This window comes from Misgurnus anguillicaudatus, chromosome 7 (assembly GCF_027580225.2).
Source record: "Misgurnus anguillicaudatus chromosome 7, ASM2758022v2, whole genome shotgun sequence".
Taxonomy (NCBI): Eukaryota; Metazoa; Chordata; class Actinopteri; order Cypriniformes; family Cobitidae; genus Misgurnus; species Misgurnus anguillicaudatus.
In genome coordinates this window covers 38171202-38198296 of record NC_073343.2, presented here as the reverse complement: position 1 = coordinate 38198296, position 27095 = coordinate 38171202, and the positions used below count along the sequence as shown (strand labels likewise).

The 27095-nt window shown below is 36.3% G+C and overlaps 3 protein-coding genes across 5 annotated transcripts in view; 2 read left to right on the top strand and 1 right to left on the bottom strand.

Moving 5' to 3' along the window:
- ptk2ba (protein tyrosine kinase 2 beta, a) overlaps positions 1-844 on the top strand; it is a 32534-nt gene extending 31690 nt beyond the window's left edge. For both annotated transcript variants that reach the window (XM_055172495.2, XM_055172494.2), the window contains exon 32: positions 156-844. In XM_055172495.2, coding sequence (XP_055028470.2) covers positions 156-395 — 240 coding nt within the window. In that variant the 3' untranslated portion in view covers positions 396-844. The remainder of the gene's footprint in view (positions 1-155) is intronic.
- chrna2a (cholinergic receptor, nicotinic, alpha 2a (neuronal)) lies at positions 257-10575 on the bottom strand. Its single transcript, XM_055172506.2, is given in 7 exon segments — positions 257-391; positions 1975-2114; positions 4097-5177; positions 6751-6860; positions 7941-7985; positions 8391-8542; positions 9861-10575. Coding segments are annotated over 6 exon segments (1593 nt in total). The 5' UTR covers positions 9940-10575; the 3' UTR covers positions 257-391; positions 1975-1988.
- A 308-nt stretch (positions 10576-10883) lies between these two features.
- Positions 10884-27095, top strand: part of ephx2 (epoxide hydrolase 2, cytoplasmic) — a 129647-nt gene continuing 113435 nt past the window's right edge. The window contains exons 1-19 of one of the 2 annotated variants that reach the window (XM_073869900.1): positions 10896-11057; positions 11209-11306; positions 11390-11479; positions 11934-12085; positions 12174-12364; positions 12942-13064; positions 13558-13626; positions 13714-13809; positions 14379-14457; positions 17764-17798; positions 17884-17910; positions 21312-21397; positions 21489-21600; positions 21688-21762; positions 22854-22896; positions 23247-23349; positions 23660-23729; positions 24864-24944; positions 25683-25741. In XM_073869900.1, coding sequence (XP_073726001.1) covers positions 11209-11306; positions 11390-11479; positions 11934-12085; positions 12174-12364; positions 12942-13064; positions 13558-13626; positions 13714-13809; positions 14379-14457; positions 17764-17798; positions 17884-17910; positions 21312-21397; positions 21489-21600; positions 21688-21762; positions 22854-22896; positions 23247-23349; positions 23660-23729; positions 24864-24944; positions 25683-25741 — 1589 coding nt within the window. In that variant the 5' untranslated portion in view covers positions 10896-11057. Of the gene's footprint in view, positions 11058-11208; positions 11307-11389; positions 11480-11933; positions 12086-12173; positions 12365-12941; positions 13065-13557; positions 13627-13713; positions 13810-14378; positions 14458-17763; positions 17799-17883; positions 17911-21311; positions 21398-21488; positions 21601-21687; positions 21763-22853; positions 22897-23246; positions 23350-23659; positions 23730-24863; positions 24945-25682; positions 25742-27095 lie in introns of both variants that reach the window. The other variant, XM_073869901.1, reaches the window with a different exon arrangement.

Genomic DNA, 27095 nt, shown 5'->3' with positions numbered 1-27095 from the left:
TTTAAATAAATCAACATGTTAAGATGCAGTAAATGTTAAAACCCCTTAGATCACAGGGTGCGATTTACTCTGCATTTCAAATCTGCATCTACACCACTGAGACCTTTAAACATCTGTACACTTTAAGTTTATGAACGCTCTTCTGTGCTCTTCAGATTGAAGGAACGCAGAAGCTGCTGAATAAAGACCTGGCCGAGCTGATCAGTAAGATGCGTCTCGCTCAGCAGAACTCCATCACGTCTCTGAAGGATGAATGTAAGAAACAAATGCTGGCGGCCGCTCACACGCTCGCCATGGACTCCAAAAATCTCCTGGACGCTGTGGATCAGGCTAGAGTACGAGCGAATATAGCCAAACCCGTCACGTCCACTTCTGATCTCGAGATGGAGAACTGAGGATGAATTAAAGTTTTGAAATGAAAAACTGTATTTTTTTGGAAGTTGTTGTATTTTTTTTTTTTTTACAAATGATTAACTGTGAACTTAATTATTTTTTAAAAACCCTAACTCTCCTTGAAACGATCTCTCTTTACTTCCGGTCATATGGTATGGCAAGTGGGTCGATCCAATAACGAATTCAAGTCCAGCCCTACCTTTTTTTTCAGAAGCCGTTTCACTCAGATTTAATAAGACAATCACTATTTCAGTTTCATGAACTTTAAATGATAAATTACTCTGGGCAACACATCTTATTTATGCTTATGACAGTGAAAGCATCAGATTTCTGCTTGTGATCATTTTTTAAAAAGTCTCTTTTAAGAGTAAAAAATATATAACTATTATAAAGATGTTTGTTTAGTATTTATTTAGTAATAAACTGATTTTGAATCGCAGAAATAATCATATTTTCTATGTCTCAATGACTCAGTATTTGATTGCTGTATACGTTTTTAAAGATTATGCTGATTTCTTGCATAAGAAATATTTTAGAGCCAAGAATACCTTTAAATAAGGGTTTAAATATATAACATAAATCTATTTGATTATTTTTCTTTTCTTCCGGACCTACAAATCACAAAAGTAAAACTATCTGATATTTATTTACATTATATTATGGATATATTACAGTAATTCAGCTGTTTTTTCAAGTCACCATCAGCAGGGGGAGACAATCGGTCACAATGTTTTTATCATGTCACTTAATGCATTAAAGAGGTTTTCAATTTCTCATATCACAGTAAAACAACTCATAATTTTATATATTACAACTTTAATATAAATAAATAAATAAATATATATTGCCAGATATAAAATCTTTATGAAGTCAATAAAGGGAATCATTTTATGTGTTTTGATAATAGAAAAATATGCTTATTTAGTGACAACGTTAGATTTTGGTTTTAAACGCTGATTTACAAACTTGGCAAAATAGTTTCTAATTTCAACATACTGTCTGTATTTCATGTAGTACAGTAAGTGGTCTTCTAAATTTGTTAAGCACTGTATACAACATTAAGGTCCAGTTTTATCAGTGACCTGTGTGCTGGATTGCCCCTAACTTGTGTTATTACACATCTGCTGTAACATCAAATAAACGACACGCATATCAAAGACTGCAGGGAAATAAAGACGTTGCCTTCTGACCTCGCAGATAATTGCTGTTGAAAGCGGCATAGGAAGTAATCTGCGACAGATAAAGGGTAAAGACTGACCTGCCATCAGTCAGGGTCACATAAGCTTTGCTTCTTTCCCAAAGGTTAATTGTGCATATTGCTGTTGCGAGAGCCACTGCTCTTTATGCATGAAAACGGCGGCCGTGTGCTCTTAGATAGTGTTAAATGCCAGGACATTTAGTGAGAGGTGAGCTGTGTTTTCTGTACGGTTAAAGTAAACTGCATCCCCAGGTAAACCCAGAATCTGTCTTTACATCAAAGCCGCTCTTCAAAGAAAGAGACAAATAATGTCTCTTAATATAAAAAAGCCTGTGATGATCTCTGAAAGGCATTCGGTGTCAGTGAGGTCTTTATCTTTGTACCTCTCAGATCTCACTCAGATCATTCCTGATAACCAGGGAGGCAGAAACAGGCCGACGGTTCCCAACAGACACACAATGATGAACATCCACAGGAAGATTCGATCAATCACCATCGCTACATATTTCCAGTCCTCCTTGACCTGTTGAAAGAAAAAACACATTACGGAGCTAAAGAAGGTCAGACAACACGTTGTATTACTGTATGTATGGCATTAAAAAACCTGCACAACAGGTTAATTTAGCACATCAGGAATAATCAATGGAAAGACATATCCAATATGTCAAAATAAATGGCCTGGTCGATCCACAACTTTTTGGATTGGGTAGTGATTATTATTTTTCTGTCTTTCTCACAATAAATCTTTAGCACAGTGGTTCCCATATTCATTTTTTAAGTTTTTTTTTCTTCAAATTTAGGTTATTTTTTTACAATCCCACATAAGGTAGTTAACTCTTTACCCACCAATGACGTGTTATCTCGCCAATTAAGAGAAAACATTTCCCTACCAATGACGCTTTCCTGATGAGTTTTTACGGTAATCTGTAAATCCGCTATTATTTACTAGATGGCGCTCTTACCCAGTTTATAAAAAACTGAAGCAAAAACTAATTTTAACAAAAGCTTACACTCTGTGTATGTTTTAATCTTCATTCTGAATCTGATCTTTAACAAAATTCCTTTAATTTTGTATTTTTGAAGAAACCTACCCATATTTAGGAGGTTATAAAAAGAGAACAAATGAAGATAGGTTGAATGGTTTTTTATATATAAAATATATATATCGAGAGTTGGTATATATGACAAAAACATAAGGGTCAAAATCGTTTTTAAATTTAGATTAAGGGGAAAGCAGGAGTGTAAATGTAAATTTACATTTGTAAAAAGATTTCAGTATAATTTCACTTTGAACATACTTAAGACAGATTTTTGTGTTACACTTGTTTTTAGTAAATATACACGACTATGACCTTGTTAATATGTAACTGCAAACATATTTTGTCGTTTATGTTTAAAAAAATAATGAAATTACATTTTCATTTTAAATGTTTCATCAAATGTTTCAAAAGCAACCTGACAGTAAAATTGTTGAATTGTTGAGATTGAGAATAAAACATTTTTTTCAAACAGTTTGAACCCTATGAAAATTAAATTAAATCAAATTACAATAATATAAATTGTCAACATAATGCAACAGTATTAGCAAAGGGAAAAAAGTAACAAGTGTTACTTTTGTCCCGACCATTGTTCGAATTATGTCAAAAGTGATTGGGGTTCCCCCGTCATTATAGGGTCGCTATGATTTCACAAAGTAAGATGTAATCCTGAATCAACGTTTTAACCAAAGAAACCCCAAATTACCCTTAACTCAAACCCTAACCATTTTTACTCCTTAAATTAGTGTGAAATAATAGTTAAAAAATATTTTTTAAAGCCCCTAACCCAATCCCAAATCTAAATTTAGCAACCTGTCAATTCCTCCAGAAACCAGCGTGAGGTGCACTTGAGAGTTTACATTTATTTAAGACAGAAATCTTTTGTATAAGCTTATTGCGAAATTGAGACAAATAATGGAAAGTATCACTTTGTGGCAACGCAGCATGAGAATTTCAATTCATGTAGTATTTTAATAAAAACCAGGGGACCCCTCTTATTTATATTTTTGTACTTTATAGGGGGTCTGGACCCCCCCCCCCCCTTTAAATTTGAACACTGGTCCCGACAGGAACTTCTGACATTTAAACTCAATATACTTCTATTTTAAAAAACTCCGAGAAGACAAACTTCAGGATGTGTTACAGCAGTGGTTCTCAAACTGGGGTCCGGGGCCCCCAGGGGGGCCGCGAGATGGTACCAGGGGGGCCCCAGTTTTATGACATTTTATGAAATACATAAATTTATCATGAATTCTGTGTAATTAAACCAAAAAAATAAGGCTACTAACCAACAGCACTACTTTGTATAATTTAATGTTTTGTTTAATGGGTTGCGTGCTGAAGATGCTGTCATAGTTTGGAATGCAAATGTAATCAGGACTCTGAGAAAATTGCTTTGTTACTTTCACCCCGGTTCTCCCGTATACATCATCATAAGGTAATGTATAATAATAAAAGATCCACTTACTGAAAAATCTTCTTCTTCAGCTCGCAGATGATCAGCGATGTATCTGACCCCATCCAAGGCTCGAAGCACACATGGAGAGAAAGTTGCTGTACGCTCTGACACAAAGTTAGTAAAGTCTGCTGGACACTGGCAGGAGTTCACCACGTGTCCTAACTGCTGGAGCTCATACTTCTGGAGTAAAGGTTCAGAGTCAGACAAATGCAGAGATGTTGCCGATGGGGAGGAAATGGAATTGGGTCTCTCCATCCCGACTCCAAACTCCATGTCCTGACAACCCCTTCCATCCGTCTCCTGGTGGATCCAGCTTTTCGATGTGCTGAGGTCCGGCTTATTTCTCTTCTACTGCACGAAGAAGAACCGGTGGGGCTTGTGATTGGGTTCTGGGCGGCGCATGAAAAGCCAGCGAGGGATTAGATTCAGAAACACTGAATGAACCCAGCGGGGCATTTTATGCGTGCAGGGAGAACGATGATGTACGTTCAGCACAAATACAGTGATGACTATTGAAAGGGTGACGAAGATCATGGTGCAGAGAAGATACTCGCCGATCAGAGGAATGACCAGCGACGTTGAAGGAATGATCTCTGTGATCAGCAGGAGGAAGACGGTGAGGGAAAGAAGAACGGAAATACACAACGTGATTTTCTCTCCACAGTCTGACGGTAAATAAAACACCAGTACAGTCAAACAGGAGATGAGCAGACAGGGAATGATGAGGTTGATGGTGTAAAACAGGGGCAAACGGCGGATGATGAAGAAGTAGGTGATGTCTGGGTAGATCTCGTGGCAGCAGTCGTATTTTTTCGTGTTGTACGTTCCCACAGCGTTCACGATGGCCCATTCTCCGCTTTCCCAGTAGTCCTTTAAGTCAACCGTGTTCTCGATTTGCTCGAGATCGATCTTTGCCTTGTCGTACGTCCAGGAGCCGAACTTCATCTTGCAGTTTTGCTGGTCAAAGGGGAAAAAGGTGACATCGATACTGCAGGAACTCTTATAGATGGCTGGAGGAATCCAGCTCACCTTCCCCGTGTAAAACAAATGGGCTTTGGTCATATGAGTCACAGCAAACTCACCATCGGCACTGTACACAAAACAAAACAAAAAAAACATCATAATTGTTCAACACTACAGTTCATTTTTAAACAATTTGTCAATCCTGACTTAATACCTCACTTAAAGCCACAATATGCAACATTTTTGTAATAAAATATCCAAAAACTGCCAAGTGTTACGAGACAATGGAGGGGCTTCTGCGACTCCGCTCGCTTTCTGTAATCACTTCGCTACTACAGCAAGCTTCTGTTTGGTTAACGCGGCGCGTTTTTCTGGCAAAGTTCAAATTTTTCAACTTGCACGTTTGCTGCGGCAACGCTCAATTCGCGCCATTCACGTGAACTAGACGCGCAAATGAGGCGGAATTGCGTCTACTGCGCTAAACGCCTCATTCGCGCCGCGAGAGCTCCAGCCGCATGTCAACGCGTCTTTACATTGACTTAAAGCGTAACTAAACCCCTGGTCAGAGCCTGACTCCACCCACCGGCAATATTTGAAAAATGCAAGAAAGTGGGCAGATCCCAACGGAGATAGAGGGGACGAACTAAGCTCGTACCAAGTGTGTGGTGAGATCGTAACAAGGGCGTGGTGAGCTTGAACCTGCTTACGTCATGAGGTATTTTTTGGACCCAACATCCAATAGGAAAATTCAACTGCAGTAGCCACCGTTCAACCTGAAGAGGGCAGCACTCAGACGTTTTTACACCATATACTGTAGTATTGAAACACTTTATATATCCAAATGTCAAAAAACTTACTAAAATCAATGAACAGCACTAATAAAGCATCATTCTTACAGATCATTAACTAAAAAAAGTTGGTTTAGGGTTTAGTTACTCTTTAACATTGAAATCACTCCCACTTGACGCCTCTACCACGGCTGGTCTGAACGCAGCATTAAGCTTCGCATTAGTTATTGTGAAATAGCGACCTCTAGTGGTAAAAATATTGCATATTGTGGCTTTAACAAACTAAACGTGATCTAAAACATTTAAATGGCTCATATCATTTGAAAACTAAATTATACATAAAGAACTCAAAGTATTAGTTTAGTTTACATAAAAAAATTAAAAAATAAAAAACATTACAGGTGGACCTCAAAAAAGAGAGGATGAAAATTCATGATATGATCCTGCTGTAAATTTTAAATGCAAAAGAAAGTGTCCTGAATCTATTTGGGATGAAAGTTTCCTCGTGCCTTTAGGCACAACAACTAAAATAATGACTTCAAATATCTAGCTTCTCTCATTTCTTGCTTCGGGTGTATGATGATGCAAGCCGACCTCAGTTTCTCTTTTGTTGAGATTTAATATGCCTCCTAGATAAAGACGATGAATCATCTGACATTTTATTAGGAGATTATAACGTTCAACTACTTTAATAACTACAGCGCTGCTTAACATCTTATTTCACGGCATGTCTGTTTAATTTCACGTATTAATGTTACAGATGCACCAGTCAAAGTAGATGTGGATGTGAGCGCCGAAGATAGAGTCATTAAAACCTGGTCTGCCCTTACCATCATTTTAACAAAACAGTTTTCATCTTCTCTATACCCTTTAATGTCAAAATAAATGTTTTCAGTAAATATCAATACTTACTTATTATACAGGACAATGTCAGGGACCCAAATCATCTCAGATGGGACTCTGATAGATGTTACATTATCAAAATCAGAAGGGTTCCAGCGCAGTTTATAATCATTCCATTCCTACAACAAAATCACAAAGAGAAAGTACAGAATAATAGATTTTAAAGCATGTCTCGTAAAGCAAGATGCTTTATTTTAAGCTCTCTTATCAACATGGTTTGATCACCATTAGACAAAAATACTGCAGCAACCTTTTGTTCGTCTGGAGAAATAGTTAGCTTGATTAACTGATATTGATCTTAAATTATACAACACAATGACTGCATGCATTATTCATGTGGCTGTACATGCATCCAAGTAGAGAGAACTATGACTAAAAATAATTAAAGCTACCCTTTTAGATTTAATAGCTTTATTATGTTCTAGAATGTAATTATAGCATTTAGTTTCATCATAAAGGCTCTCTAAAGGTTACATTGTGATAAGTCATTATATCATTTCTCTATAGCAAAGAACAAAATCATTTACTAAAATTAAACATATAGGGGCAGTTTCCCAGACAGGGTTTAGGTTAAGCCAGCACTAGGCCTTAGTTATATTAGGATATTCGAGTAGTTTTTACAAATGACAAAACATTACTGGTGTGCAGTGGCGGCCGATGATTTATTTGTGCACAATGCAAAGCTCTTCAAAAAAAGTATTTAGCCCATCATGTGTGTGGTTCATCATGTCAAAATATGTGTTCTGTGCATCATGTGCACTTATGTGCATTACGCGTCATGTCAAAATACGAGCCTGCTGCAAAAGCTTTAAAGGGGTTTATGATTAAAGAGACACTCGCGTTTGCCAGATACTCACCTAATATCATGTGTAATCAGAGTTTAGTGTTAAGTTAGTGTCTTGCGAGTATTTTGTGAACGTCTGTGCAGCAGGCACGTATTTTGACAAGACGTATGATGCACATGGTTCACATGACTCAACCAACACATATTTTGACATGACGAGCAACACACGATACTCCGAATAGATACTTTTTGATATCAAGCCCCTCGGAAGAGAAGTCCCTGGACGCCATTGCTGGTGTGCATTATGAGACAAAAAATAGCACTGATATATGCTAAGATATGTCAGTGTAAAATGTTTTTAAATTAAGGCAAACATGCATTTTAGTCCTGTCAGAGAAACCGCCTTGAAGAGTACCTGCTTTAGCCAAACATTTGTCGTCATCATCTGATTCTTCTCATCCTGTAAGAATATCCGGAAAATCAGATTGGATTAGTTAATAAATTACACATGGACAGGGTCAGGTTCATATAAGGGTCAGCGAAACATGAGAGATGATTTACAATGTTTAAAGATTATCTGATATTTGTAATGAGGTCACCGCTACATCTATTAAACATAGAAGTAGACATGAGGAGTACACCAAGGTTCTGTGTTCGGACCCATTATAGCCCCCGAGGGCCCTGCATCCATCAGAGTATTACAGACAAATTGAGCATTATAAATCATGACCAAATTCATTACTGTGACATCTAGTGTTATACAGAACATGTCAAATCTAGATAAGTGACATTGTGTGATATTTATCACTCATATATTGTATAACCTGGCAACCAAGATACATGTATCATTAAAAAAGGTATTTACCACATCAATAAGCTGGGCGATGGAGAGGCCGAACTTGATAATAACTACGTCACTGATGTTTCGCACAGGTCTGGACCATTTATTGTAACCCATGAAGAGTTTTTTAAAGAGTTTGTCTTCTGCATGTGCATGCATCCATCCATCTGATAATACTGGAAGAGATATATAAATATTGATGTTATAAAACACCCATACAGAGTAATAAAGCAGTAGATGTTACTTTCCTCAGTATTAGTGTTTTATTTTATTTTAAAGGCTAAGGAACAGCCGATGCACGTCATACTATGGATAAAGACGTGTGTGATAAATCTTTGGGAAATGCAGAGGATGCACAACATTAAACAGGTGGTAGTTGGGGTTACTTCACATAACCGAGTTATGACTGTAAAATAATGAAGATCCACCCACTCATGTAATTACTATTCATTAATCACTACAGTCAGCTTTCATTAGTCCAGACTGACACTGATGTTTTCTTAGTAAGTGGAAACATTATAATTGAATTTAAATATGAAACTTACATATGGACAGAAAATGATAAAAATACAATAGGGTCCAGAAAACTAGTGCTTCTACCTTGCACCTGTTTTCAAATTAAAGGGATAGTTCACCCAAAAATGAAATTCATTTACTCACTCTCGTGTTGTTACAAACCTGTATACATTTTTTATTTTATTGTATTGTAAGTGAATGGGGCTTACAAACATTCCTCAAAATATCTTCCTTTTTTTATTTATCAGAACAAATACATTTATACAGGTTTGTAATAACAAGAGAATGAGTAAATTATGACAGAATTTTCATTTTTGGGTGAACTATCCCTTTAAGAGGTTTTATAAAAGGTGTTAACATTGTTTATAACACCAATTAAATTTAATTAATCATTCACTCTAAAAAATGCTGGATTGTTTTAACTTATGGTTGATTGACTATAACCCAGCAGTTGGGTCATTTTAACCCGACAATGTGTTCTGTCCAATAGTGACCCAACAATGGGTTAAAACAACCCAGCACTTTTTAGACTTTTCAGATTTTTAGATATTTTTCATATATTTTCTTTACTTCAGATTTTTCAAAAAGGGCAAACCTCTCTCTTTATTCATAGGATAAAATTAAAGAATTAACACACATTTGCATGGTATTTAATCAGAGTTTTAGATCCCATTGTATCTTTAGGTCCTGAATGTAAGTTCACTTTATTTCACTTCAATTTATAGCCAAATGAATTCATATGGAATGTTTGCTGTACGTATAAATAAAAACCAGACTGATATTATTCATCAATGACTTAAGGTGTATTTTTTCTAATACTTATGCTCAGTACGCCATCTAAAACTTTTTCATCATATATTATGTTACATACACTTGTGCATTATAATAAACTAGAGTAGTCCCTCAATGTTACTAAGAAATGTAATGTTTTTACAACATTTGGTACAATATTTAACTGAAAAAGAATGATGCACTCACCAGGTGTAACGTTTTCCACAATAGAAAAGAACAGCAAGAGAGTCTGAAGAAATAACAGTAGTGGATGATTTTGTGCCATTTCCACAGACAGAAGTCAAAGTCGGATGAAATGTTTGAAATAATGTATCATGATTGTTTTCATGTCATGCTCGTGCAGTCCTGCATCACAGACACTCACGCTGATGGACTGAGAGAGGTAATAACACTCCTGTGCGTGTCTATTGATGATAGTGGGCGGAGTCATATTGTGCTTTTCTCACTCATTTGAAATATACGAAAGTATAATTTATAATTATTCGTCAAACAAACAAACATGACAAAGTTAGGCGAGTTCCGCTCTGTTATAAATGAGTCTTTATTCAATGTTTTATTTTTAAATTATTTCGTGCAAATTACATTGTTGTTTTTATTTAATACACATTGTGTAATATATGTGTGTTATCCTAAGAGCGGATAACACAAAGGGTGTGTTTTTTGGTTTAGAGAGGGACACGTTCCTGTAAGATATTTCATGAAAGGTCGTAGTAGTGTAGTGGTCATCATGAATATTAAACAGTTCCTGTACCGTAACCTATTGTTTTGTGTGATAAGTGCGTAATCTAGTTAATATTCATAAGACAAGCATTTACTGGAGGTTGATTCGCTGATTCGTCTGCCGTTGAGCCAATAGGATGTTCAATATTAGATCAACGTCACGTTACGTGATTAATATATTAAACCGTTATTTTTTGGCTTTGGCCGTTTCTCAATCCGACGAAAGCTGCATTTCAAAATATTAACAAATATAAAATTGACTATTATTGTTAGTTAATCGTAAATTGTTGTGATATGCTTATAGCTTCCGAATGTAATGCTCTGTTTTTTTTTTATTATTATTTTAATGTAATGCTCAGTTAACATAAATAAACCAGGCTTGATGACGTACGCAGCCTGCACATGAGAAACGGTATTTGTTTACTTGGCTGTGTTTGACTTTATGCGGCTCTGCGCAGACCGATCGGCGTATGACATCACAGTATCACGAGAGCGATCGGTTTGCGCAGCGCCGCCTACGGTCGAACACACTTGCATTATTTACACATCAGCATATGAGTGGTTTTACAAAACTCCGTGTCAAAGCAGAGCCAGTTCAGAAGCTGGAAACTGTACTGTAGTTTCAGTTCACTTCATCCGAGTCAGTATCATCTGCAGTCAAAGGTAAACTCATATCTTTTGGTATTGCGCACTGTTAGTTTGTGCTGACCTTGTAAGTTGTGTGTCAGGTGCAAAGTTACAAAGTCATTGATTTTTATTGTTCAGTTCTTTTTTGGCTTGTCTGTTTTCACCAAACGTGAATACAATATTTCAGATGAAGAAAGCCGTGTGTTTGAGTCTGTGGGGAGGTGTTGTGACCCCTCAACTATCCCAGAGTTTTCAGAAATTTGAAGAAAAGTTTGATATTTTAAGGTATGTAAGGTTTTTCTTTGTCTTTTGCATAACAATAAAAACAAGTGTACTGAACACTAATGACGTTAGCTCTTTTGCTTCAGGGGTTTCATAAATAAAGTCATTGGAGATGTTGGCAGTGATAATGCTCTGTATCGAGCTGAGAGAGGAAAGATAACTTTAACTCAGATGATATACATGCATGCATTTAAATCTTTAATGTATTTCCATTTCACATTAAGTTAACATTGCATAAAATAATGTACTACAAATTTTTTTAGATGAATACATTTGGCAGATTTAGATTAATGCATTATTTAAAGCAACTTACATTGCATTCAAAGTATGCACTTATATTAGTATAAAAGTTAGACTTTTGTGCTGCTTTTGCAACGCTCTTTTGAGTTACAGAAGCGCATTTCACATTTTTTAATAGTAGCGTATATTATGCAACTATATTATTCCTGTAGCTCAGCTCGATGAACATTGCAATAGTGGCACAAAGGTTGTGGCATTCGATTACCAGGAAACACACAAACTGATCAAATGTATAGTTTGAATGTCCAATTTAATAAATGCATAAAGTTATTATACACATTATGTTTCACACTCACTATGACACTGTTATGTTGAACTTGGGCAGATGATTCCTGAGTTTGAAGCTGAATGTCAGAAGGTGGCATCTGAACAGGGTTTGTCTTTACCAGCCCAGTTCTCCATTCAGAAGCTTTTGGATGAAATTAGTCAGGTTGAATTTAATAAGCAAATACTTGATGCTGCAGCCGTCCTCCGTCATCATGGCATTTCTATATAATTCATCTTACAACATAACAATCAGTTTAAAAAAATATTTTTCTAAAAATTCTTGGGTTCTCTCTCTCTCTCGAGGCATTGCCACATGTGTCCTAGCCAATATCTGGGTTGATGACACCGATCAGAGAGAGAGCACTGCAAGGATCATCTCAGTCTTAGAGAGTCACTTTGACCTGGTTGTGCGATCTTGCCATGTCGGTGCCCGAATCCCTGAGTTGGACATTTTCAACATGGCACTCAAGAAACTTGCTGTAAAACCTCAAGAAGTAGGTTGAGTAAATTATCTCACTGTCAATAATATCTAAATATTAATACAGATATTTGTTAATCTACCTTACACAACAAAGGTTGGCTGTTGTGTTATTATAATGATGCTGTATGTGGTATTTTCATTTGACATTCAGACAAAACAGACTAAAGATTTGTTTATCGGAGATATTTTTATATTTATTATAATTTCATGCAAATAACACACTGCAAAAAACACGTAATAACAAGTATGCATGTGTCATACTTGTTTTGTGTGCATTTCTATTTCCTTTGTGATTTGCATTGTTTTTTAGGATTATAGGTATGTCACGCAACCTTTGGCTAGAGCTTTTATAAGTGATAGATTGAGTAATCCAAATAACTGCAGGGTTTCAATGAACAACATATACAACAAAACAAATGTGTTAATTTCCATATTGTTTTAAAAATTGAAAAATCATAATTATGCATAGTTATATAGTTGGAGATAGTTAGTTTATCACTGTTTTGTTCCCCAATCCATGACCCTATCAGAAAACTGTGACCCACCACTGCACTATATGAGTATAACTACGTATATTATGTATGTTTAAGGTCGTCTGGTTGGATGTTGCTGAAGAAAGTGTTAAGACAGCTGAAGGTTTGGGAATGACTGCTGTTCAGATCAATAACATCACTGAGACTCTTCAGGGAATCCAGAAGCTTACAGGAATAGAGGTGCAGAATTCCGATTCCAAATTATTTATGGAGATCATGGCATCTTAAAGAGATAGTTCACCCAAAAATGAAAATTTTGTAATCATTTACTCAAATATATTAATTTGTGTTCATAAAAAGGGTGAACTATCCCTTTAAGAGGTCTCTGGATAACTTTAAGCTTTTAAGCTTTAAAATCATAATAAAAGAGTTATTGTTAGATACTGCTGTGTAATTACTGAACATATGTAGGATAGGATTGGGCCTTTATTCATTGACCTTAAAATTGTAATTTTTATATTTGTAATACATGTTATGGGCAATATTTTTTATAACATTTTGCTTTCAATAATTCATTTTAGATGGTCCACTATTCTTTTTCAAATATTTATTTTCACCAATTAATTTGTAGACATATTTCTTGTAGGCTCAATTAAAATGTTGTCTTATAGCTGTGTAGCAGCTTAATAGCAAAATGCTAGTATTTCATGTCTACCCCTGGTTTGGTTAACAGGTCACCGGTGATCTCCAACCATATAGCTGTGATCCTGAAGATGTCTCGCATGGATATGTAAATATTAAGGTAAAACACTGTGTCTGTTTACTGGCAGGGTGGTGTTGATATATAGAAAGGCTTGTGAGAAAGAGATTGTGTTCTTATCTTTTTCAGCCTGGCGTGAAGATCCACTACGTGGAAATGGGAGACGGGCCACCTGTTCTCCTTTGTCATGGGTTTCCTGAGAGTTGGTTCTCATGGAGGTATCAGGTGAGGAACTTCGACCTTCAGCGGATGTGAGAGCAGATCAAGATCACAGACCTTAAATATACGAAAAGATTAAGGCAGTAGTTGGGTTGGTATGAGGATAATGAGGCCGGGTTAAAGTGATATTCAAGAGGTTGTAGATTCAAATTCCAGAAGTAGTGATTCATGAAGTATCAGCATGTTTTTCAACATAACCCCAGGCTGCTCTGGAGGGATTTCACCTGTGGCAAAAATTTAAATTGCTTCGGGTTAGAAAGCACCTTATTCCATTTTTTATTCAATCAATGGGATTTCTAAATCATCACTGGATGTTTGCTAAGATACAAATCAAATCATTAATCACAAATGAATATTTGCTCGTGCTCATAAGGACTTCTCTAGACCAGAACATTATAGAGACCATACAGTAGTGGACTTTGACTTTTGGGATCCGGCAGACCCTCCTTCGTAACTGCATAACACATTAAACATCACTTAGAATACTTTAGCAACTGCATTGTAACAATTCTCAGTACAGTAGATTTGTAGGCAGATTTTGCTCAATATTGATTGGTTATTTGTGATGGATTCAGATTCCCGCTCTGGCCGCGGCTGGATTCAGAGTTCTGGCTCCTGACATGAAGGGTTACGGGGACTCGACTGCACCTAAAGGTCAGTTCATGTGCCACACGATCAGATTGGGTTTTTATTGTTTGTCATTGTTTCACTTTAGTCTCCTTCATTGTGCTTTTACAAAAGATGCGTTAAAATTAGATTTGTATAAAAATTATTGCCTTTATTATTATCTGCCAAGTACTCAGATTCCTCTATCCAATTATAATCAGCAACAACTTTTATGCGTGACCAAGGTCATCTTTCAATAACAGTTTAATGTAGGTTTTGCTCAGCCGCAAGGCTTTTCCCTTACACTTCTGTAACTTTTAAAGTCCATGTCTTTTATCTTTAAGGTCGTCAGCTATATGCCAGCAGTACACAGAAATTGACAAAAAAATAAAAACATTAGCAGACACATGACTCATGATGCACATGATGCATACATGTTTTGGTCCAATGAAATGCTCCTTAGAATAAAAACACTAAAATATTAATATGAAAAAGTGTAAACTGTTAAAAGTTTGTTTTAAATGTGTGTATATAAAAAGTGGTTTTAAAAATCAGGGAACTGATTTATATGCCTGGAGGGATCCTAGCACGTTCTTAAACCTGTGATAGCATCACGCTGAGAATGTAATTGAGAAGCATTGCTCTTCATCTTGTGCTGAGCACTTCTGTGATAGATTTTAAGCTAATCCTGTATAAGGATGTGTGTGCAATGATAGTGCATGTTTTGTTTGAGCAATGCATGTGCAAAGTCACAACTTCAGTACATACGTTAAAGTGACTATAGTTTTAATATACCACACTATCGAGTAATTACTATTTTTATTATAAGTTATCGGGGTTCCCACGTGTCCTAAAAAGCTGGAATTCCTGGAAATTGAATGAGTAATTTTCCAGTGCTGAAAAACACATAGAAAATGAAAGAAAACAGGATTTTAAAAAGCGTTCTTATTTAAAGGGATACTTAACACAAAATTTTTGTCATCATTTACATTTAATAATTTGGCAGATGTAAAGATCTAAAGTGACTTACAATTAGTATGCAGTGGGCAGCTATCACTGCAGAGCAAACAGGGGTAAAGTGCCTTGCTCAAGGGCACTTCAGTCAGTCCAGTTCGAAACTGGATATGCACGAATGTTTGAATATGCGTTTCTGAAAAATAATAATTTGAAAATGAAAAATGTTATTCCATTATCCGTATTTTTCATGAGAAAAGAAAACTGGGTCACCAGGGTTAAGCCTTTATTAGAATTGTCTCATCTTATTTAACTCTTTTTTTTTACTTCATATGTAATGACTTATAATATACAGAATATAAAAAAATCATTTGTAGGCTATGAAATCTTTGTTCACTAACATCTCAAGCTATAGTTCAAATATCTGCCAAATGCATATTAAATACACACAGCGGCCTGCAAAGAATGCATGATATAACTGGTGAGCATCAGAATTCAATAACTTTGTATTCATTTTTTATGTAATTAAGTAATGTAAAATGTAACATTAAATGTAGTATTTAACTTTATGTATTACCATAACCAATTGGCGCGGTTTTTGTGCAGTAATCAGCAGGATTAGTAAATATCTTCCTCAGATGACGGTCACAAAACAGGACAACAGTAATAAACAGGACAACAAGCACTTTGTTTTTAGGATTTGTTTAAGTATCAAACTATTTGCTTTATTTATTTTCATTATAAAGGCAGATATTCTTGTCAGATCAGGTTTGTTACAGGGAGTTGGCAGCGCTTTTTACCCGTTGGCTTTTTCTGGCTGAGAAACAGACTTTCAGTAAATAGGCCTATATGCAAATTTTTCTTTTTTACAAAGAGAATTATATACTACAGACTGTCAGTATACACTAATAATATATTCTCTCTATAGTTTGTGTTAAAACTATTCAATGAAAATTATAAGCTTGATGTTAAATTGTGACTTAATAAAAAAGACATTTTAACTTAATTTAAATAAATATGTTTGCTTTTTATGAGCTCAAATATTAGAATATGAAAACTACCCATCCCTAGTTGGAACCAGTGACCTTCTGGTTACCAGTCCGACTCTACCTGACCTTCACTGACCTGCAGATTGTTCTGATTGATCTGTATACATTTCTGTGTTCTGCTGAACACAAAGGAAAATATTTGGAAGAATGCAAGTAACCAAACAGATCTATTTATTTATTATATATTATATCAGTAATTATTTTACCTGCGAGAATTTTTGTTATTAATTGACTATCCCCTTAAGTAACAAGCAATATCATTTAGAGTTAGTCGTTAGCAGAAAGCGGAATGGGAAGTTGAAATACTATCATTTTAGACTATACTGACATAAAATAACAATTGTGAAACAGTCATGACAATTTATGTGGTCCTGGCTCCTAAATGTTGGTCCTACATTTATACGGTGGTCATCTGCTGCCAGTGACTGTTTACAACCAGGTGACATTTACTGACTTGGGCCACAGAAAACGATTTAGGTACCATCATTGTACAGCCTACATACATGTCATACCTGTGTTTATTAGATCTATGTCATGCAGTGTGACCTGTCATGATGTGTGTACATGTTATTTGTAAAATATATTCTGTCCGAATTGAGCTTGCTTTAATGATATTTAAAAAGTCCTGGAAAGTTGAGGAACGTCCTGGAAATGGATCTCTGAAAAGAGTGGGAACCCTGGTTATTTAGTTTTTAATTATACAGACAGTATGACAGGAGAGGAAACAGTACAGGGTGGAGATAGGGGTACGGATTTCCGAAAGTGTGTCTGCACCATATGTCGGAGCACCGCCCACTACACCATCAGCCATTATTTACTTTTTTAAATAGTTACAACATATTAAGGAAACATTTTTGTCTTTCTTTATTTAAAATAAATTCAAGTTTTGTCCTTCAGCTAGATGATATGGTCCTTGCCATGTAACCCAAAATTAAAATGTTCCCTCTATGGCAGTGGTTCTCAAACTGGGGTCCGGGGCCCCCAGGGGGGCTGCGAGATGGTGCCAGGGGGGCCCCAGTTTTATTGTATAAAATACATTAATTTATCATGAATTCTGTGTAATTAAACCTAAAAAAAAATAAGGCTACTAACCAACAACACTACTTTGTATAACTTAATATTACTAAAATTTGTTTAATTAAAATGTTAAATTTTAGAACGTTTTTTGTCATACATTTTCTTTGGGGGGGCCGCAAAGGAATGCACCGTACACAAGGGGGGCCGCACACAGAAAAAGTTTGAGAACCACTGCTCTATGGGAGTTATGCAGTAATATAAACAGTATTATTATAAGATAAAAGAAGACTAACACAAAATAACTATTGTGTTTTATTTCTGTGGGTCTGTAAAGATATTGAGGAGTACTCTCAAGAACAGATCATGCTGGTATGAAAGCCTAAACAGTTACTTTATCATTTACTGCCATGTTTCTAAAACAATAAACTGATTACTTTGCTTTTTCTTTTTTCAGGATCTGGTGACTTTTCTGGATAAGATGGTATGTCTATGTTTTGCTTTTACGCATGCATGTAATTTCATGCAATTCTCTTGCACAAAATAATATTGTTGAATACCGTTATTTAATGGCAGCTGTGTTTTACTGAATCTACCGCGTTACAGAAACCAAGTCATTTTTAAAATATGACGAGAGAAAGACAGGACAACACAAAATAGTGAAAAGACAACAATCATGTGTAACCAAACGGGTTAGGAAAATGTCTTGATCGATACCAGCTTAAGATAAGTCAAGAAATAATGGCATGTACTTATTTGAAGATTACTGAATTCTGCTTGGTTTAAATAAGGATAGCAATAATCAGGTTTAGTAAGTTGACTTGTTTTAACTTTATTAGTCACTCCGGTTTTGCACATCCTTAAAACAGTACCGTGGTTTTCACTGACGTTACAGTTTTGAGATAAAATGCAATGGTTCCCTTTTTTGCAGCCACATAATGTCAAATATTTTTTCTTTTAAAGCCACGCTGTTTGCCCAACGCATGCAAACACGTACAGTAAATGCCAAATAATCCACATATTTACTGTATCTGAAAGCTGTAAAACTGCTGTTTACTAAAAGCATGTTTGACGTGTGACTGTTGGACTGAATGTGTGAAACTGATGTTGAGTTTCTGTTATCGGTGTTATCACAGCAGTGTATTTATAATATCACAGAAGCTGAAGTGATAAAGACTCAAAATACACGAGGCTTCGTTTCTAAAGTCAAACGCTCAAAAGGAAGGTTTCTTTCTGCATGTTTGTATCAATATCATGCAATGAGATACAGTCCTTGTGTTTTTGTCATTGTGTGGCAGTGATGGTTTATGACCTCTGACAATAGACGTGAAGGTTTTCATCACTTAACATGGATAGCTATTGCTGAATGATTCAGATATTCAAATGCATCATTATTTTATACTAAATTGTTATTGGCGTTATCTGCATGCTAATGCTACTTTACACATCATCATACTGTAGTTGTATGTGGTTGAGTTGTTAAGTTGATATGTGTGATGTTTGGAGGGCTGGTTGTCATTTTGTTGTGAAGGAGGTTATTATCCTCCTATTATCCACTACAGTTGATGATATAATCATGTAAATTTGATTGGGACAAAAATGAGAGACTTATCTTTATAAGACTTAGTTTGAGTTTATGATACTTGGAAGCAGGGAAAAAAATGTTTGGCTGTCCTGACCTAGTTTAAACAATTTACATTTAAACTTGAATTTGGCCAAAAAGTTACTGTATAGTTGTATTGTACCAAGTTGAATGAAGCATACTATATTGCATACATGCTATATTATGCCTCAAAATCAAGAAATTGTATTTTGCCTGCATAAAATGCAACTTTTTCCATTGAGACATAATTTGCGTGACCTGCAATGATTTGCATGAAAGCGACAAGCGGTGAATAATCATCTTTTGTTATATGCAAACATATTTTTTTTCCTTAGGCAAATAAAATTGTTTCATTTTGCAGAAATAAACCCAGACATAGCACAGACACATTTGCAAGGTTGACCTGGTTTGTGGTTTGGTCTGTATTGATAGGTTTCATTTCACGTCACATACATTTGTTGGAACGAATTGCAACATGTTTCTGTGCCAATCACAAGGAGAAGAACTGATGTCCAATACAATATCATCAAAAACACTGAGCATCTTTTTAACCCTCCTATTATCTTTGGGGTCAATTTGACCTCATTCAAAGTTTAACATCTGTAAATACATGATTGAATATTTTTTGCTTCAGAAGTCGGTTAACCCAAAATTGACTAATTTTTCAACGTAATTTTTTAGCATGGGTATTCTTTGAATTTTTTTGGGTGGTATTGAGGTCACAATAACATGCTATAATTGTATAATATTCAGACATTTTATATATTCAATATATAAATATTCAATATTTAAAAATCTTCCCTCTGTTTCAGAGATCTAACCTAACAACAATAATGCAAGCTAGTTCGAATGATATGGAGGAAGGGGAAATCCTAATTTTCATAAGATCTTTGATATTTTCTGTGCAGAGGCAAACATAATTGCTGTGGTTTAGATGGGCAGAGCAAACATATAAAAGCTTACACAGAAACCTTCTTAAGCAATAAAAAACACAAAAAAACAAAAAAAAAAAACAAAGAAATGTGAATTAGGTGCGTTTCCATCAAGTTGTTAGAGCGAATGGCGGTGGTATTGGTAACCTGCACAGCAAAGGCATTACGATGACGTCAAGCCCCATATATGGTAAAGACAACGTCAGCTGATACAGTTTAATGTTCACTACTTCAGAATTTATTTGGCAAATGCGTTTCCTGCTCCTGTTATTCGCATTTACTCTTTTTGGCAAATATCCAAAGCTGTCCCAAGGAAGCATAAAAACTTTTTTGCGAATTAAGGGGCTGTGCACACCAAAGCGTTTATTTTTTCGCGTTTCGAATCGCTGCGTTTTTTTTCTTCAAAAAAATCGACTGTGAGATGGCGCTCTGTGGTTTTTCCGCGTTAGGGGGCATGCACACCAAAGCTTTTACACCCACGGCCGGCACATGTTTTCAATTGTTTCCAATGGAATGGCAGCGTTTTTCAAAACAGCCAGCAGATGGCGGAATTTTTTTTGTGCTGAAAGCCCGCGCTCGGCGGGGTTTCCCTGCTCAGCGCTGAGCAAAGAGATTGAACTTTGGGTGAAAAGCTCCGCTCGTCAATGCCAATTCTCACACGGCCGTCCAATCACAGTGGAGGAGGGGCGGGGCAAGTATCACATCAACCAACCGACTCACAGCTAGCAAAGCTGAAGAAAGCTGGCGCTCAGCTGAAATCACAACTGGCATTCGGCGTTCTCCATGAGTTTTCAGCTGCGTTTAAAAGTTTTGGTGTGCACGCCCCCTTAAGGGGCGTGCACACCAAAGCTTTTACACCCGCGGCCAGCGTATGTTTTCAATTGATTCCAATGGAAACTCTGCGTTTTTCAAATAAGCCAGCAACTAGCATTTTTTCCACGCTGGCACTCGCCGTCCTCCAGGCGTTTTCAGCCACGTAAAAAGCTTTGGTGCATCCAGCCCCTTAGCGCTGAGCGCCGAGAATTGAAAAAGCTAAGCTTGTCAATGTCAGTTTTCACACAGCCGTCCAATCACAGTGGAGGAGAGGCGGGATAAACATCACAACAACCAACCGGCACATCGTAGAATGACTGATAAACAAAGTAGAAGTACCAAAGTGCTTAGCAGAAAAAAGCTGGCAGTTGGCATCCGCGTTTAAAAGCTTTGGTGTGCACGCCCCCTTAGGGATTTATATTCGCAATTTGGCGTTTTCATCACTCTTTTTTAATGCGCATAAAATCAGTGTGATGGAAACCCAGCTATTGTTATGTAAATATAGTCTTAATGATATCGTCTCTGTGTGTTTCACAGGGAATCGCTCAGGTGACATTGGTGGGTCATGACTGGGGCGGTTCTCTGGTTTGGAACATGGCTCAGTATCACCCTGAAAGAGTCAGGTACCTGCATAAGTGATTTTGTTTGTCATTTAAGAAGAATTTTTCAATATATAACATTTTAAATTGATGTTTTTTTGGGGGTGACGTGCAGGGCCGTGGCATCTCTCAACACACCGCTGTTTCCTGTGGATCCAAACACAAACCCACTGGAGAAACTGAAGGCCATACCGCTCTTTGATTATCAGCTCTATTTTCAGAAACCTGTGAGTGATATAACCGTTAAACCATGTGATGTTCATCAAAACTTTATTTACACGACCCATATCTATGCATTTTCTCTCTCATGTCAGGATGTCGCAGAGGCCGAACTGGAGAAAAACCTGGAGCGAACTTTCAAACTGATGTTCTATGCAAGTTATGAGACTGTAAGTTTTTAGATATTTTTATAGCTGTGTGTATTTTTTTTATTAAAATTTGTAAACATCTATAACTACTATATATTTAGTTAACATGTTATTTGAGTTTAAATTACTTGATATTTCATTTAATTAAAAAAAAGCTTATAAAATACAACCAAATAATACAGGCAGTAGATTTGAACGTGGTAACACGGATATCTGTAAGATCTTTTCATGTTTTCGTGCCATCAAAAAGCCACCGGTGAGGATAAAAGAAGCAAGTTGTGCTGAATGACCCAGCATCATAATGAGGGACACTTAAAGGGCTCCCATCCGGACCTGTGATCCTGAAGTGATGAATTACAAACAGCAGATTGGCCATCAGCCTCAGAAAGACACACGCTGCATTTTAATGACACACAAACCCTCGAGTGATGATGACAAACAAGGGAAATCTCCACACTTGAGGGGGATGCAAGCTGTCAGAGACACCAAGCATATATATTCACACGAATTACAGCCATTTATCAAACAAAGAGACAATTTATATCTGCACTGCTCATTCAAAGGTGTAGGAAGGTTCAGGACTTTTAACACTATGCCCAAACCTGTGGTTTAGACATTTTTTTTGTTAAACACGTTTTATGTTATTTTTTCATGGTCATCTGTTTATGAATGGTTCCTGACATGTTTTTCATTAAAGGGGACATTTCACAAGATTTTTTTAAGATGTAAAATAAATCTGGTGTCACCAAAGTATGTATGTGAAGTCATGTTAAAATTGTCACTTTTTAGGTGTGAGTAAAAATGTGCCGTTTTTGGGTGTGTCCTTTAAAATGCAAATGAGCTGATCTCTGCACTAAATGACAGTGCCGTGGTTGGACAGTGCAGATTAAGGGGCGGTATTATCACTTTCTGACATCACAGGGGGAGCCAAATTTCAATGAGCTATTTTTTTCACATGCTTGCGGAAAATGGTTTAACAAAACAAGTTACTGATCTTTTTCACATTTTCTAGGTTGATAGAAGCATGGGGACCCAATTATAGCACTTAAACATGGAAAAAGTCAGATTTACATGATACGTCCCCTTTAAAGTTAATCTGTTTTTTTGTTCAGGGTAAACGGCCCGAGTTTAACAGCGCTGGGGTCTGCCAGAGAGGTAAGAAATCTAAATATATAATTATAAAATAAATGTTGTAGTTTTAATTATGATAAATAATAGAGAACAGTAGGCTTAGTTAAAGACATTTAAACCATACATGTAAATGGAAAGATATAAATGGATTTTGGGAGAAATTAATTTTTTTTTACACTGTATTTACCATCAATCCATCTTAGATTTATACGACTTTCTTCTTTCAGTCAAACACAGAGTTGTATTAAATAATATCTTGGCTCTTTTCTGCTTTATAATGGCATTGCACAGTGCCCCATATTTAAAGCTCCAATCCATCCATTATGTCTTCTGTGATAAAGCAATTGTGGCATTCTTTGTGTTTTTTGTATCAGGTGGATTATTTGTAGGGTCACCCGATGATCCTCCCCGCAGTGCTATTTTGAGCGAGTCTGCTTTGCGATATTACGTTCAACAGTACTCCAAAAATGGCTTCAGGTATACTGAATCTAAAATCTATATTATGTTCATTTTATTGATGTTAGATAATTTTGCAAAAGACCTTTTTGGAACTGGAATAATGTTCATATCAGAGTTTAGGGCTAGGTTAAGGATTCATTTTAACAGTAAGTTTTGGTTTAAAGTAGGGTTTTAAACTAAATTATGTTGGTATGTCTTCATATTTTTTCAAAGATTTAGAAGATTGCTGGTGAACGTGTTCAGCTTTAGAGGATGCTAATATATGCATGCTGATGCTGTTTGTGCATTCACTGCACATAGATGACATGTTTTCATGGTTTTGTCTCAGGGGTCCTCTGAACTGGTACCGTAATGGGGAGAGGAACTGGCGTTGGATGTGTTCCAGGCCAAGGGGCAAGGTAAGTGTCCTCCAGGTTCTCTACCAGAAGACCAGATCTCTGACACCATCACCGTCAATGCCTAAGAAATTCACAGCACATCGGGTGCAGTCATAGTCACAGCAGATGGCCTCAGTTTCATTTGACCCTTATGTGACTTTAGTTAAAGCATTGATAAACTTTTCTATTTATACAGATACAGGTGACCTCATGATGTAATGCAAACATTCTGAATTAGTTCTGAATCTGGTGGAAAAAATTTAAGGCCAAAATATATTCAAAATATACATCCATAGATACAGGTCATTGAAAGAGCTTGAATCTATTTTATTCAAGAAGTTTTCTGGAAAAAAAATCCATATTCCCTGTGGGATAATATCATAAAAATTCTAGACTTTTTAAGCTAAACTGTTCGCTTTAAATGCTTATATCTTCTGTATGCGAATGTTGATTCATACCAAGATGCTTTTTTGCAAAGTTGTGTATGACACATGAAAACGTCTCGTGTTACGTATGTAACTGTTGTTCCCTGAGAAGGGAACGAGACGCTGCGTCTCCCTTGCCATACTTCCTGCATCCCTGTAACGCCGTCTTTGGCAATATTTCAAATAGCGATATACTTTCTGGGTCCTACGTCACCCTGTCTTTGTCGTTAAGCCTCACCATTGGTTGAATTTGATATACACATTCAGACGCACTTACCCCTGGAGGTGTCCCCAAAGTGTCACCACAGTGACGCAGCACGCGTTCCCTCAAAAGGGAACTGTAACAATGTATCTTAAAAGGTAACATGATGTAATCTTGCTCTCACTTGATATGTGTCCTCACATTTAGTCCTTGAATTTGAGGGTATTGGACCTGGAAAGTCCTTGAATGGTTCTTGAATTTGAAGTTAACTAAGGGGTGGGAACCCTGTATATTACTCGAATGGAGCAGTTAAGGAACAGTTCATCCATCAAATGAAAACTATCATTTATAATCAGCATTTTTTCACCATCATATAAAATGAGATCTTGTCACTTCTTGAACTCTCTTGATCTTGAACTCTCAATGTGACATGAATAATGACAGAATTTTTATTTTGCATTAAGTGGCAAAGTCAAGTCACATTTGATAAGTTCATATAGTTTTACATAAAGTATATTTGCTCCACAGGTTATGATGCCAGCTTTAATGGTGACCGCTGGAAAGGATCCTGTACTTCTGCCAGTCTTTACCACAGGCATGGAGAAACTGGTGAGTTCACCTCGCAGTCATTTTCTCATAACATTTATGTTATTTCTGTGTTTACGTCAGACGACTCATGGCCAGATCCCTGTCGAAGTCGGCAGCTCAATTCCGACACGGAGTCGTCTGCTGTCTTGGAACTGTCTTTGTGCCAAAAATGTATTCAAGTGTAGATTTGTCGACTACCAAATACTATGTCATCACTTCAGTAATCACTGACCTTTTATACTTTTGGAAGAATATTAAACATCGAAGCTCCAAAAATATAAAAAAAAAAAATGTAATCATGAACTCTCACATAATGCGTGACATTCCGAGCATGCAGGGTCTTCCTCAGACTCACCATTTAAAATATAAAAGAATGTGCATCAGTTACCATTATAATACTATAAATATTTATGCAAATATAAGTTTGTGTCTCTTAACTGGATCATGGGTTTAGTTTCGTGACAAACACACATATTAACAAACTGTGTATGTTGAATCCAGTGTCTCTTTGGATTAAAGTTTAAATGTAAATGCAACCACTTCCTACTGTTAAGGCTGCTGCTGATTTGATTGTTTATTGAAAGTATTTCGTTCACAATGGTGGAAAAAATTTAATATTTCATACAATTATTTTAAAAAAAGCATGGTTTATGTTTGTGGGATAAACTTGTATTTCTAGTCATTTTGCCCTGAATGCAGGGTGATGTCATATGGTATTGTGTATGTTGGAGTGATTATGTTGCCTGTTTTTATCTTTAGGTCCCCAATCTCACCAGAAAACAAATTGATGAGTGTGGACACTGGACTCAAATGGAAAGGTAGAGTTGACTTCTGTATTCATAATCAACTTACATTACAGATATACTGACATTAAACTAAATCAAAGGCCCCTATAGAAACAGTTTACAGGTCTGAATAGCTGTTTAAATGTCAGGAAAGTATAAGGAAATCTTGGTTGGAAATTGAAATAAATGACAGCACTTTTAGTACATTCACTCCCTGAGGCATTTGCCTCCCTATGACAAATCGCTTAATTGTTTCCTGATTGTTTCCGTGTAAGTCGTTTTAGATAAACGTGTCTGCTAAATGCCTAAATGTAAATGAGACACGCTTGCAGATATGCAGAAAGAAAATAAATAAAGACAAACTGCAAAAGGACGGATTGTCTTTATACCAGAGAGCTGTTAAGAAAGCCAAGTCTTCCTATTTTTCTAATCAGATCTGATCTTCGCACTCCTTAAGTTCATTTTTTCTGTTATATACTCCGCATCAAATCCTCCTGTCAATGTTTTTCCTACTGTTGCACTTTTTCTGAGACATTTTGGTGCTAAAGTCATGAATCTAAGGGGAACAGATACAAGATACTGATTTTGAATTGCTGATGGTTGCAAATCTATTGACCTTTCTTGACTACTTTCAATTCTCTACAGTCAGTGAAGGAAGTAATTGCAAAAGTTAAAGCTTCCTTTTCTCCCTCTGATATAATACATAATCGTTACTTGAGGCAAATCATTGATATCGTGGGACTGGAGCTTGAGTCATTGCTAAATAAATCCAGGTCAGTGATGTAAAAAAAAAACTTTCCTAAAAAAAAGTTTTGAGACATTTCTGGGTTTAAATCACTGCATAGTACTGAAACCGCCACGATAAAGGTTCTTATTGATATTTTAATGGCTATAAATACTGGTGACTCTGTTATTTGAGTTATGCTACATCTGTTCTCTGCCTTCGATACTGTTGATCACTTGTATCTACAAGATCTCTTTTGTACAGATTAAGGAGGGGTTTTTTACCTTTTTACAAACTGTTTCTTGGTTAAAGTAGGAAACTTCTTTGGGTTAATGTTAGGATTTTTTCTAAGTCTAGATATATGTAGCATATTCTGGATGAGGTCTAAGATGAGCAAAAGATGCTTTATAAGGATAAAACTGGAAGTATTGATCATAGGGATGGGCGATATGGCCTAAAATCCATATGGCGATATCAAGCGTGCCGCACAAGCCCTGAAAAGTGAAGCCAAAACGGCTCGATTGCCCCCCAGTGACTGGTCCCAGTATAGGTCATAAACCCCACCTCCCCTATGTTATTCAATGGGACTTGAGACCAACTAAACAATTTAATTACACTTCAATTATCTTTTTTCCGAAGCTGGTTTCTGTCATTTACTGTAGT